Here is a 13,343-nt window from a genome sequence, read left to right on the forward strand (position 1 = left end):
AAATCCAACTCCATTCTTCCCTTGTCCCCCAGTGCCAATGCCACCACCTGGAGGCAGCTCCTCCAGCACTCTGGGGAGGACTTCTGGCAGGGAAACTGAGGCAGGAAGGAGAGCCTTCCCCAAGAGCTCTCCTTCCATGTCCTGTGCTCTGCTTGGCCCATGGGAGCAGGGTGGACAGCCTGGTAGCCCAGCCCCGGCACTCAGACCTCCATCAAACCTTCCCCACACAGGCTTTTTAACACCCTCATTGAGCTGTGCCTCAGTTTCCCTCTCCTGTCTGCCTCCCTCTGGAACTGGGTGCCCTTTGGGGTAGGGGATGGGACTCTCTTCTGTCACCTGGAGGGCCAGCTTTGTGTTTCGTACCTTTCCTGGCTGGGTTTGGGTGGAAGGGGCTGGTGGAGGTGGTACTGGGAGCTCTGGGAGGGCTCTACACTGCAGCTCACATCCTCCTGTCGTCCCTCTCTGCAGCAACGTGCAAGGAGACAGCCAGACGGGCATCTGCATCACCATTGAGCCTGGCTTGCTCCTCAAGGGCGATATCTTGGTAAGGAGCCTTGGCCCACCCCTCCACACGGGGAGCAGCTGGAGGACGGGTGGTCCTCATGCCTTGGGACCCCTTGTCCAGCCCTGGGGGCTCATCCTGATGGCTGGTCACTGCTCCCATCCACAGCTGAAGTGTTACCACAAGAAGTTTCGCAGCCCAACGCGTGACGTGATTTTCCGCGTGCAGTTCCACACGTGTGCTGTGCACGACCTTGATGTTGTCTTTGGCAAGGAGGACCTGGATGAGGCCTTCAGAGGTAACTTTCCTGGCACCTCCCTGCTCCAAGCTCCCTCCTCCTCTGTCCCCTCTGACACTGCTTCCATCATGGGGACAGCTGGGCACCCATCCCAAATCCACCCCTGATGAAGCAGGGCACCCCTGCTCCATCCACAGGGTGCGGTGCTGCTCAGGGAGCCCTGGCAGTGTCATCCCCTTCATTGTCAAGACCAACACCAATGTGCTGGGACTTCCTTGGGGTTGTTTTGGGGACTGAGATGTGCTGCCCCATGCCAGGATATCTCCTGCCAGCTCCCGGCCTTGAGCTGGCCTGCAGGCATGTTTGGGTTTGCCATCTGGGTGCCATTGGAGGGGCTGATGGATGGAGATGATCCCTTTGCTCTGCTCTCTCCTTTCCAGATGACCGGTTCCCCGAGTATGGGAAGGTGGAGTTTGTGTTCTCCTACGGCCCTGAGAAGATCCAAGGTACAGCTGGTTTGGAGCTGAGTACTGATTCCTTTCCTGCTCCCCAGCTCTGTCCCCTGCTGCCTCCATTGCGACCTCTCCCTGCCCAAACAGGGGCTGTCCCTTTGTCACCAGGGTGAGATGAGGAGTCCTGACATTGATGATCTAGGAGCACCTGTGGGTGCCCTATCGCCTCCACTCTCTTCCTTGGGCAGCCGTTTTCTGCGGAACTTGCTGATCCTTTAAGGATAGAGTGCTTGGGAGTGGAGCACCCCCTACCCCAGAAAGTCCCACCCTAGGCATGCTTGCTGTCAGTCTGTCTGCCTGTCCCTAGGCAATCCCAAATGCCCCAGCTGGCTTTGTACAACCTTGTTTGTGGGTCTTTGTGTACCCCGCCATGCCCATCCATCCCTCTTGGTGCCCCCATTCCTACCTGACTCTTCTGCTTTGCCCTATGGCTTCTGCCCCCTTTTCCTTGCCTGCACCTTACATCTCCTCCCTCCATCCCACCCATGCTGGCTCCATCGTCACCCCAACTGACCATCCTGCCTCTTCCCAGGCATGGAGCACCTGGAGAATGGGCCCAGCGTCTCTGTGGACTACAACACATCTGACCCACTCATCCGCTGGGATTCCTACGAGAACTTCAACATCCAGCGTGAGGACAGTGCGGAGGGTGCCTGGGCTGAGCCGCGCCTGCCCAGCAAGCACTTGGAGAAAGGTTAGGGCTCACAGGGCGGTCGGTGGCCAAAGTGTCCCCATGGGAATCCCCCCAACTCCAGGGAAGGGGATGCTGGCAGGCAGCATAGCTGGGGACAGGCGGCTGCTGCCAGGAGGAGCATGGCCATGGGATAAGAGAGGAAGATCTTGTGGACTTTCTCTCCTGCCACGGTGCCAGGGAGCTCAGGCTCTTTTTTTGGCACTTTTGCTCTCAAAGCCCTGTTTCCATAGAGCAGGATCCTGCCCTGGTTCACACCTCATAGCCTTGGGAAACCCAAACCCCAAGTCTGTTACAAGTGGGTCCTAATGGGCGGACCATTAGGTCTCCTAGCCCTTTTCTCGTGGTGCAAGTGTGGCAGGATGTTGCCGTGCTTCCGTTTCCCTTGGGAGAATTGGACACCTGACTGGCCCTGGAGGGTCTGCACCATGGCTTGGACCTGGGAAAAGCCCCTTGAGCACCAATTTGGATGCAGTTAATGGGCTGCCCTTGCCTGCTTGGCAGGAACAGGCAGGACTTGTTTGTCCAAGGGTGGTGGGCCCCCGTCCTGGCAGCAAAGCCACCTGTGGCCGAGCAAATGCCTGAGCTTTCCTGGCCCGGTCCAGACAGGCATCCCTGGAGCAGGGACAGCTGCGGTCCCTGATGTCCCTGAAGGTCACTGACTGCTCTGAGTGGGAGCTGTGGGCAGCTGGCCTTACTGGGGAGGGTGGGGACTCTGGGTGCCTGGCGCAGGCAAAGGGAACCCTGCCCACAGTGAGGACATGGGGCCGGACCTGGGGCAGCTGCGCGGAGCTGGCATGGGCACCTGCCTTGGCACGGAGTGGTAAACAGACGACTCGTGACACGCGGGCTCAGCTATGCAGCAGGGAGGTGGGGGCTGTGGGTCTGGCCCCGAGCAGAGGGGACGCCTGTCCCCACCATGAACTCAGTCCATTGCTCTGCCCCTGCCCCGAGCTGGCAGCCCCCTCCTGTCTGCAGAGACCCGAGTGCCTTGGTGCGCATGTGTTCCCCTCTGGCTCTCGGGGCAGAGCCACAGCACTCCCAGCCCCTCGAAGGGCTGCAGGGGAACCCCAGGGCTCCTCTCTGTCCCCTCCCGGATGTCTCGGCGGGTGTCAGGGCTGTTGATGTCCCTCCATGCGCCAGCTGGGCTGTCTTCCTTGCAAGGAGGGTGGCGATGGGGAATCAGGGCACCTTTGCAATCGGTTTGGGGGTGAGCTGGGACTGCTGGGAGGTGAAGCCGGAGGCAGAGGGCTGCCCTATGACCCGTGCCAGTGCAGGCAGCCGTGAGACAGCCCATCTATAGGGCGTCTGCCCCGGCCACTCCGTGGGGCACCTTGAACAGTGATGAGGAGAGCCAACCTGGGCTTGGGGGTCTCCCGTCTTCCTCCTGCTCAGTGTGCACTTTCCCTCTTCTGCAGCCTGTCCCAGGCTGGGATGGGGACCCTGGTGCCTGACTGTGCGAGGGGGATCCCTGTTTATGGTTGTTCTCGCCTTATTTGGTCAGGGAATTGCACGCCACATTTTTGGCACCACCAGGCGCGAACGAGCAGCGGCCGTGGGCGGAGGGGGGGTGAGGCTGGCACGGGGACCTGTGCTGGGGTGGGATCAGCCGCTGCTCCTTGTCCCTGCCACTGCCTGTCCCTGCCGCTCGGTGAAGGCTCCCCGCAGACCGGCACCGCAGCCTGGGCCAACGGGATCGGGATCGCCCGCCAACCGGTGGGTCCCCCCGGCGCCGCGTCTCTGCCGGCCACAGCCACTCTCGGTGGGGTGGATGTCTTTTCTCCGGTGGCTTTGGCTCAGTGTGGGGAACCCATCTGGGTGGGGGGGCGGGGGTACCTGACAGGGTGGGGGTGACCCTGTGGGACCCTGAAGCCAGAGGGGCAGGTGAATGGCTGGGGATCCACCAGCAGATCTGCTGGGCATGGTGCCACCCTCAGCTCTGCTGTGCTGTGCTTATCTGCAGGGGTGCAGGGAATAGGAAACTGAGTCGCGGCAGGGTCGCTGGCTGACCAAGCTCAACCAGGGCAGGGGGCATGGGGGTGGATCTGAACCCGCACATCTTACCCTCTGGCTGGGAAGGAACCCAGCTGGGTGCGGCAAGCAGGGGCTGCTCCACGAACCACCCCCATGGCACAGACTGGCCCTGTCGGTGAGCTCATCCTCCTGCCTTACCCAGGCAGGATCCCTGCTGCCTGCCAGGCTCGGGCTGCCCCATGGTCCTTAGCAAGAGTGGCGTGTGCTGGGATACCCCTGTGGACCTGTCCCACCGCCCATCATCCATCCCCATGCGGCACAGGGGAGGTGAGTGGTGTCCTCAAGTGGCTCATGTCTTCGCCTGCCATCCTTCCTCCTCCTCAAAGGGGCTTTGTGGTTGGTGCCGGCTGTGTGGCGGGTTCCTGCTGTGGTCCCCATAGCCATCAGTTGGCTGAGAGTGTTTGGAGGCTGACGGGTGGTGATGGGGCACTTCTTCCTTTGGCTGTTTGGAGGTTCGGATGTCTTCTGTCCTGTGTGAATGAAGTATGCTTTGCCAGCACTGTGGTGCCTCTCCTCGGGGGCCAGGCTGGCTCTAGGGAGACAGGAGACCTGTGGATGGATGCAGCACTGCTGGGTTTGCAGCTGGTTGGAGGATCACTGCAGAGAAATTTTTGGGGTATCACTGGGGCATGTGGGAAAAGCTGTATGGGGAACATCAATGGCCTGGTTTGATTTTGCTGAGAAAATTGACACTGATGGAGAACAGGATGCTGGGGCTGGGCATGGAGCGGATGGAGGGGTTGTCCCCATGGTTTGTATATGTGACTGTGGTGGAGGGACACTTCGCTGTGCCATGCTGGCATGGTGTGAGATAATGCAAAAGGGCTGTGTGTGCCTCCTGACCCAGCAGCTCCTTGTACTGGCCGTCCCTTGGACTCACCCATCTGGTCCTGCCGCACCCGCTGTCCGGTCCCCCTCCCTGCCGCCCACCTCTGTACCGTCTCCGTCCCCACCACAGGCCAGCCCTGCCCGCCCCTGCTTTGTGCCGGGAATGGAAGGGGGACTGCCAGGGCCTGGCCAAATCCAACATCTGTGGGAGACTTGCTAAATTCCCACCTGAGTCATGGTTCTGGCACAGGGCTCCCCTGCAGCTCAGCCCTGTGTGCAGGGCAGGGCTGGATGGGGTGGGGAGAGGGATAAGCATCCCACCCTACTGGGGATGGAGGTCACGGCAGAGCCTGAACTCCCATGTGTCAAAGGTCGGGGGGTCCCAGAGCCCCCAAGTTGAGCTGAATGCCAGTCCTGCACCTTTCCATGGGTGTAGGGTTGCTGTCAGCCGTTTGTCCCCCAGTATTCAGGGTCCCCCAGGAGGGTGGGCATCTCCTGCGGAATGTCTCCCCTAGCAGGGCTGAATCCTGCCCCATGTATTTGGGGCTGAGACTGCCCAGCCAGGGCATGCAGGGGCAGATGAGCCAGGCTGTGCAGAGGTAGAGAGCCAAATGGGCCGGGCTGGAGCTGTTAAAGCCATCACTGGAGCTGCCGGCGGGCTGCTGCACTCCCCTGTGGCTGGATCCATCCCCTGGCTGGGCTTGGCGGGGAGGGGAGCCGCTGGCTCTCTGCTCGCCTTCGCCAGCTGACTAAAGCCGAAGGAATCCACTTCCCCCCTCCCCATCCCGCCCCTCTCCACCGCTCTCTGCTCCGGCTGCTGCAAGGTAAGGGCTCGGCAGGGTGGGCATTTTGGGGGGCGGCGGGGACCTGGCTGGGCTGGATGGGGATCCACAGGCAGTGTCTCCCCCTTGCTTTTAGTTATTCCCCATGGGAGAAATGCTGGAGCATCCATGGGCTTGGCTAGACATTTCGGCTGGAGCGTGGCTGCTTCCAGGCCAGGCTCTGTCCTCTGACCTAGTATTTGGGGTTGTGATGTGAGGAGGTGATGGGGTTTGGCCCCGCTGGGATTGAGAACCAGGTAGGGCTGGGATGCAGGGAGAGAGGGACGGGCTGATGGAAGCTCAGCCCCTTCTCTTCCTCCTTTACACAGTTCTTGAAGTCAAAGCCTGCCGGAGCGCCTGTGCATGGGGCCAGGGCTGTCCCTGGGCAGTCTATCTGGAGCGGGGAGCCCTTGACCTGCCCTCCTGTGGGCTGCCCGCAGCTGCACAACCAGGCCAAAAAATAAGAAGGCACAGAAGCCAGCAGACCTTGGAGGTTTTGGGAGGATGCTGACTTGGCATGTGCTGCTGTTTGGGAGCAAATGGGGCTGTGAGTCAGGGGGCCACTGGAAATGCTGCTGTCATCCCCCTGTCGTCATCCATCGGGCTGTGGGAAATGCACAATTTGGGGGATTAGAGTGGGGGGAACCTCATGTTTTCCTGAGTATGTTGTATCAATTGAGGAACTGAGCCTTGGGCATGTATTCAGGGTCTCAGACATGGGGTAGGCTCACCATCACCTGGACCAGCGAATTGTCAGCACCGTCCTAGTGTGGATTTTGCTTCGGATGGAGCAGTCATGGGGGTCTTTGGGATAGATACAGTCCATGCTGTGCCTCCTGCCATGGGACAGGGCAGAACGTGCCATCCCAAAACCAGTTCTGGTGTGTCCACATTGTGCTGCAGGGCTGGCGGGGCAGAGAAGGGGGTTGTGAAAACAGGTCAGGTTTGGCAGAGAGCGTGGTTGCTGGCTTGGCCGTGGTGGGTTTCCACTCTTCTTTGGCTGCATGTTTATTTAAGATGGAGAAATTAAGGTCTCCAGCAAGACATTTGAGTTTGCAGTCTCGGCTGGGTTACAGTGTTGCATATGGCCTGAAGGGACATCCTCACTCTGAATGTGTCACTGCTTTTTGAGGAACAGGTGTGACATGGGTGCACACAGGAGCTGGGCAGGGCTGGTGGTCTCAAACTGGGGGGTGATCCAGCAGGGTGATGCTCAGCCCTGGTGTGGGGTGGGTAGGCTGTCCAGCTGTCTGTCCGTTATGCCTAGGAAACAGTTAACGCGGTACAGCCCTGCCTGCGGAGGAAGTAGTTAATATTCATAGCTAGGAGCTGTCTGTCCAGCCGTCCTCCTTCCACGGCTCCCCGCCCTCCCAGCACCTCGCTGGGGTTAACCCAGGCTGGGGCTCGGGCTTGGGCAGCCCCCAGCTGCCTTCCCCTCCCACTTGTCCCTGTGTGGTCCGGGGCGGAGGGGAGCACAACCGCACCTCCTCGCCTCCAAGCCATCTCCTGCCTCCGCTGCCTTCCTCTCCTCCATCCTCTCCTCTGGCACCCCGTGTCCTGGGGGGTACCCCCGTATCTCAGCCCCTCTGGCACCCTGCTGCTGTCAGGGCTCCCCTCTCGCTGGCCCCACGGGACAGGGCGCTGGGGAGGGAATAGCTCCCTCGACGAGAGGGAAAGCAAAGCCAAAGGGACAAACACCAATGAAAGCCAGCCCTGGGCTGTCGGCTCCTGTCCTGGACGGACACACAGAGCCGGCTGCAGACGCCTTGTGAGCTGCCACTGTGCCAGGTCCCGCTGGAAGGCTCTGGTGCTGGACAGGGTGAAGGAAAGGGATTTTGCCACCCACTCCTTCTCTTCACCTGGGATCTTTTCTTCCCCTTTGGTAAGTCCTGACTTTGCTTTTGTTTGAGATAGGGGAAAGGGCTGGAGGTGGGTGGGAAATTCACGGCCATGGTGTCCCACAGCTCAGGCGTTGGGGTTACTTCTTGCCATTGTATCTGGACACATGATGAAACCAGAGCAAGAGGGGGCTGAGCTCTTCCCCATGGGACTCAGCCCACATCTTTCATCCTGCAAAGAGTCCCAAGACTCCAGGGTCTTCCATGACAGCTGGTGCTCCAGAGATGCCCTGGAACCAGGGCTCTGGGTGATGGGGAGCAGAGGCAGCAGGCGGGATGCTGCTGAGGGCACAACCAGGGGAGACATGATGGTGCCCCAGACTTATCCTCTACACTGGTACAGAGCCCTGGCCAGGATATGCGCTGGTGCATGATGCTATATGGTGCACTCTACTGGGTGTGAAGTGGATGGCTGGGATTTGGGCATGTGAGCTGACCCCTCATCCTGTTGTGATGTGTGCCCTGGACCAGTTTTTCTCCCAGGTGTAGCTGCGGGGTGCTGGGGAGGGAGAGGGCAGTGTGTTGCCCTGCTGAGGCAGCAAGCCTGGCAGCAGGGGTAGGACCAGTCTGGGCTCAGCGCTACCCCCAGCAGCCTCCATACAGCCAGAGCAGACAGAGCCGAAGCAGGGCTGAGCTCTGGTCGAACCCAACCCACGCTGGAGTGGCACAGCTTGCCAGGCTGGAGCTGCTTTGACCTTCAGGGATGAAACCTGACCTTGCTGGGAGCTGCGAACGCTTTGCAAATGGGGACCTGGGATCGTGCTGCTTTCGGGATGGCTGCTTCAGCTGAAGCAGCCTGTCCCCAATTCCCTTGGTTTTTTTTTTTTTTTTTGTTTGTTTTGTTTTGTTTTTGTTTTTTTTTTTTTTTTTTTTTGCGGGGAGATTTTGTTCAAATTCTCAGGTGACAAGCGATGGACAGCCACGTGAGCAATTGCATGGCCTGGAAGGGGTGCTGGGAGCAGGAGTTGGCTTTTGGCATCCGAGCCCAGGGGACATGTGGGGATGAAGACAGGGTGGGCAGTCAGGTGTGGGGCAGAGCACCCATGGGACAAGGGCCTGACTGATGATGGAGGTGTCATGGCACCTTCCTTGCTTGCTACCCTGGTACCACTCTTGAGCTGGGGGCCCCCATGTCCCTGCCTGGCTAGAGGGTCCAGGGAAGGTGGGACGGGGGGCTCAGGGCTTTCTGGCTCTGCTGTGAACTGTGTTGTGTCCCATCCTGACCATGCTTCAAGACTTTTCTCCCAGCCGTGGGGCAGTGCTCAGCCCACAGTCTAATTAAAGCCTTTCCCGTCTATTTTCTCCCTTGGCACCACGTGCTTTCATTTATACTTATTTATTCCCTTTTCCTTTCTATTCCCCTGCCCTAGTTATTATCCCAGCCCTCACCCTGGCTCTTGCCCTGGTTCATGGGACGGGCCACTACCATCGCTGCCATCAGACAGGAGGGCTGGGCCTTTTCCCCAGCTCCAGGCGATGTCTCAACCTCTCCAGCATTGACACTGCCCCTGGACACGCTACTTTTTCCTTTCTCCCTCCACGGGAAGGGATTCCCTCCCGCTCTCCGCCTTTTCCCCTGTATGGGAGGTGTTGCAGAGTCAAACACTGCTGGTTCCTGGTTACACTGGCTGGATGAAGGAGCTCTGAGTCTCCAGGAGAAATTGTGGACCTCTATCCTCATTCTTTCCTGCACCAAGCGCCCAGAGAGGACCTTGCTGCATGATCCTGGGGCACCTTCAGGCTAAGTGGGAGCTTTGGGGCCTCGTTGCCTCCTTGAGATGCTGCTGGTGGGGATTCGGGAGTGAAAAATCAGCATCGAGGAGGGGACCCTTACTTGGTAGGACACGTGCTGTGTGTTATCCCCCCTCTCTGCTTTACAGCGAGGGAGATTGGCGGTGTGGGAGCTGCTGGGGTGCGGGTGTGGTGGTGTGGGACTGGTTAAGCTGTCCTCGGCTCGCGGCTGGCTTTCGGAAGTGTTTTGCTCACAGATAGGGGTGCTCTGATTTCACACTATCGCATTAGGGCCGTCTTCCGTCCCTGAGTCAGCTGCCTGGACCCCCGCCAGGGAAGAGTCATTTTTTCCTCCAAAAGAAAGTGTTTAATGCTGCTTGCGGGCCCTTCCAGGAAACCTCGGCGGGGAGCTGGAAAAACAAGAGTCTGCAGCCCAGCCTGTGCCGTGCACGCTCTGTTGTGGGGAACATGGCTTGGGGGCCATCCCCATTGCTGTCTTGGTGGCTTCGGGTCTCTCTGTGCCCCCAAAATCTGTCTACCCTGTTTGTAAGAGTTTAAAGGGTGCAGCTGGTTGTGATCTTGGGGCTGCTGAGAGTGGTGGGAGCTGGGGAGCTCAGAGCTGGGATGCAAGGTTGTTGTTGGTGATGCTGCTGTACCCTGGCTGCCCCCCGGCTTTTCGGGGCTGCAGAGTAAAGCCAGCTTCTCATACCAGCCTCGAATTGTGGCACTGGGGCACTCAGTGCCTCCCAGGGAGGAGCTGCTGCACGTTTGGATTTGGGGAGTGGTCCTGCCTGTGCAGGAGCTTCAGGGCAGTGTCCAGCTGTGAGGAAAGGTGTGAGGCAGATCCACCGGCCTCTGAGAGGGAAGGGGAAGTATAGAAAGGGTGAGAGCCTGTCTGTAGCCAGGGAAGAAAATGTCAAGGGTGGACAACTGGCTGGATCTGTGCATCATCTGGCAGGGAGGGGGAAGGTGGGTCCATGTTTCATCTGTTCTTCACCCGTGGGCTGAATACATCCATCCAACTGGAGACATGCAGAGCTAGGAGGCCAGATCCTGACCATTTCTGCCCATTCTCGTATGGCCCGTGGTGCACCTCCCCTAATCTCCCTGGTCACCTCCCTGGTGCTGCGTGGCCCTTCAAGGCTGGCTGAGCCCTCTGGTGTGGCGGTGAAGTCATGGCTGACTGTGTGGGCAGTCCCGGCCCTTGCGAGCCATGGAGGGGAATTGCCAGGAGTGATTCCTGGAACCAGGGGGAGGGATATTTGGTGAATCGCAGCGGAGCAGGTGATGCTTGCAGGGCAGGGCAGGACGGTGCGCGGAGTGGGGTCTATGGGGGCATGGGGATGGGGGGGTGTCTTGCTCCAGTGTCTCTGCATGGTGGCTCCTGTGGGACTGTGGAGGGTGCCGAGGAAATGGCGATGCTGGTCGTTAAGCATTCTGGCGGCTCGGAAGAGATCGAAACCACCGGCTAATGGGACCCATTAGCTCCGTGCAGAGAGCCAGCAATTGATCTGGGGTCTCGTGTTCATTTCTCCCCTTGCAGAGGTTGGGCACACACAAGGGCCCCTGGACGGGAGCCTCTACGCTAAAGTGAAGAAGAAAGACTCCCTCCACGGCAGCACCGGCGCCATCAACGCCGCCCGTCTCCCGCTTTCGGCAACGCCCAACCACGTTGAGCACACGCTCTCGGTGAGCAGCGACTCGGGCAACTCCACCGCTTCCACCAAGACCGACCGGACCGATGAGCCGGGGGTGCCCGGGGCGCCCGGCGGCCAGGCGGTGCTGAGCCCCGAGGAGAAGCGGGAGCTGGATCGTCTCCTTGTTGGCTTTGGCTTGGAGAGTGCGCCACCCATGCACAACCACGCGCCTGGGCCCGTGCCGGCGCACCTGCCTGCCGTGCCGGGCCGCCACGTGGTGCCGGCTCAGGTGCATGTCAACGGGAACGCGGCGGCGCTCGTGGCTGAGCGGGAGACGGATATCTTGGATGATGAGTTGCCCAACCAGGATGGGCACAGCGTGGGCAGCCTGGGCACCCTTTCCTCCTTGGATGGCACCACCACCACCAGTGAGGCTGGCTACCAGGAGGCGCCCCGGGTGGGCAGCCTCTCCTCCCTGCCCAACGGCCCCTCGAGCTGCAACGGGGCTGAGAAGCTGCTGAAGGAGGGACTGTATGACAGCGAGCCACTCTCCAACGGTGGCTACCCTTACAACAACCAGAACACCCTGATGGGCCACCACCTCCGTGACCCGCTGCCTCCCTTGCGGCCCTCGGCATCTGCTCAGGACCACCTGGCTGGCTACCCGCAGCGCCCGCCGGGCTCCCACGCCCCGGGCTGGCTGCAGCCCCAGCCACTGCCCAGCTCCCAGCCCTACCTGTACAGCTATGACCCCCCTGGTGCCTACCGCTCCCGGTCCTTCCCAGTGGTGGACATGGCCAAGTATGATGGGAACCCGGCACTGCCCCAGGCCCCAGCTCGTAGCACCAGCAGCCGGGAGGCTGTGCAGAGGGGCTTGAATTCCTGGCAGCAGCAAGGGGGGAGCCGGCCACCTTCCCGGCTGCTGGAGGTTGGCCTGGAGAGCCACAGCCCCAGTGTCTCCAGCTGCAGCCCCCAGCCCAGCCCGCTGCAGCCAGTGGCCCCCCACAGCCACAGCATGCCCGAGTTCCCCCGGGCGCCCTCCCGCCGGGAGATCGAGCAGTCCATCGAAGCGCTTGATGTCCTGATGCTGGACCTCGCGCCTGCCGTCCACAAGTCGCAGAGTGTGCCTGCCACCTCCCGCCAGGACAAGCCGGCGGGACTCTTGCTCTCCTCCGTCTCAGCCCAGCCCATTGCTGGTCTCTATGCCCAGCCGACTCCACAAGTGGCCCAGCCAAGGTCCTTTGGCACCTCTGTGAGCCCCGTGGTCTCCGAGCCTCGAGGCAAAGCCTATTCTCCCGGAGAGTCAGACTATGGGGTGCACGAGTACCGGGAAACCTATTCACCCTACAGCTACCAGCCAGCCCCAGTGCCGGAGCCGAGGAACTATAGCCAAGCCCCGGCTGGAGCAGCGATGGGCATCCTCCCGCTCAGCACCTCCTACAGCCCCGTGGGGTCTCAGCAGCTCCACGTCTCCTCCCCGCCTTCTCCCACTGTCACACCACAAACCCAGATGCCCCCCAAGGGACTGGAGAGCTACGAAGACCTGTCGAGGTCGGCAGAAGAGCCTCTGAATCTGGAGGGCCTGGTGGCCCACAGGGTGGCAGGTAGGACACTTTGCTTCCTTGAGGGGACAGGGGAAACTGCATGTCCCAAGAAGCTGGACCCCACGGGGGTGGCATGCATGGTGGAGCCAGGGATGGGAGATGTGGCAACTCCTCGTCTGTTCTGGATCCGGGCTTGGGACTGAACCACCCGCCGTGGGGACACGCTGGGCAGGGAGGCAGCATGTGCCTCTCCCCTTTGCCGAGACCACTCCCCTTGCAGCTCGCCGACCACAGCAGCATTGCCCATCCTCACCCCTTTGCGGTATGGGGCTGGTCTGTCCTCTGTGGCAGAGCCACTTGCTGGGTCCCAGTGGTATTTCTCCCTTTTGGGGAGAGTATGGATCTGTTTGGGAAAATATTTTCAGCTCTGTCCAAGGGTGTCCTGCCTGGACCCTGCCTTGGACAGGATGCTCTTCCTGCCTGGAGCGTGCTCTTGTGTAAGGTCCCAGCAGAGAACGTGCATTGTGTTTAATGTAGCTGGACTCCTCCCTGATTTTAGCCCCCACTTTACCCCCAGCATGCTGGGCTTGGTGCTCAGACCTCCTCCCTGGTGCTCAGACCTCCTCCCTGGGCAGCCGGGGTGCTGCTAGAGCCAGGGGGCAGGGTGCAGGCTGGCAGCAGCCTCTCTGCCTGGTGGCCCAGCTAGCTTGGCCCTGGGTGGTTTGAAGCTTGACCTGGCCTTGGGGTGATAGTCAGGAGCTGGGAAGGTATTTCCCAGCCCCGCCAGAGGGGTTTGGTGCAAGGCTTGGCTGAGCGCAGTGCCGAGCATCGGTGCTGTGGCTGGGTGAAGGTGTTTGTTCTGTGTCATAGAGGGGAATCTGTGTCCTCTGACTCCCTGCCTTCCCGT

General features: G+C 60.5%; 1 protein-coding gene across 11 annotated transcripts in view; it reads left to right on the forward strand.

Annotated features, from left to right (window-relative positions):
* The window catches only part of TNS1 (tensin 1), a 54,655-nt gene that overhangs the window by 17,092 nt on the left and 24,220 nt on the right, over positions 1 to 13,343 (forward strand). For 10 of the 11 annotated variants that reach the window (XM_065637702.1, XM_065637703.1, XM_065637705.1 and 7 more), the window contains 5 exons: positions 469 to 544; positions 671 to 800; positions 1,181 to 1,246; positions 1,785 to 1,946; positions 10,799 to 12,496. In XM_065637702.1, coding sequence (XP_065493774.1) covers positions 469 to 544; positions 671 to 800; positions 1,181 to 1,246; positions 1,785 to 1,946; positions 10,799 to 12,496 — 2,132 coding nt within the window. The remainder of the gene's footprint in view (positions 1 to 468; positions 545 to 670; positions 801 to 1,180; positions 1,247 to 1,784; positions 1,947 to 10,798; positions 12,497 to 13,343) is intronic. The other variant, XM_065637712.1, reaches the window with a different exon arrangement.

Source organism: Caloenas nicobarica, chromosome 6, assembly GCF_036013445.1.
Source record: "Caloenas nicobarica isolate bCalNic1 chromosome 6, bCalNic1.hap1, whole genome shotgun sequence".
In the NCBI taxonomy this organism is placed as follows: domain Eukaryota; kingdom Metazoa; phylum Chordata; class Aves; order Columbiformes; family Columbidae; genus Caloenas; species Caloenas nicobarica.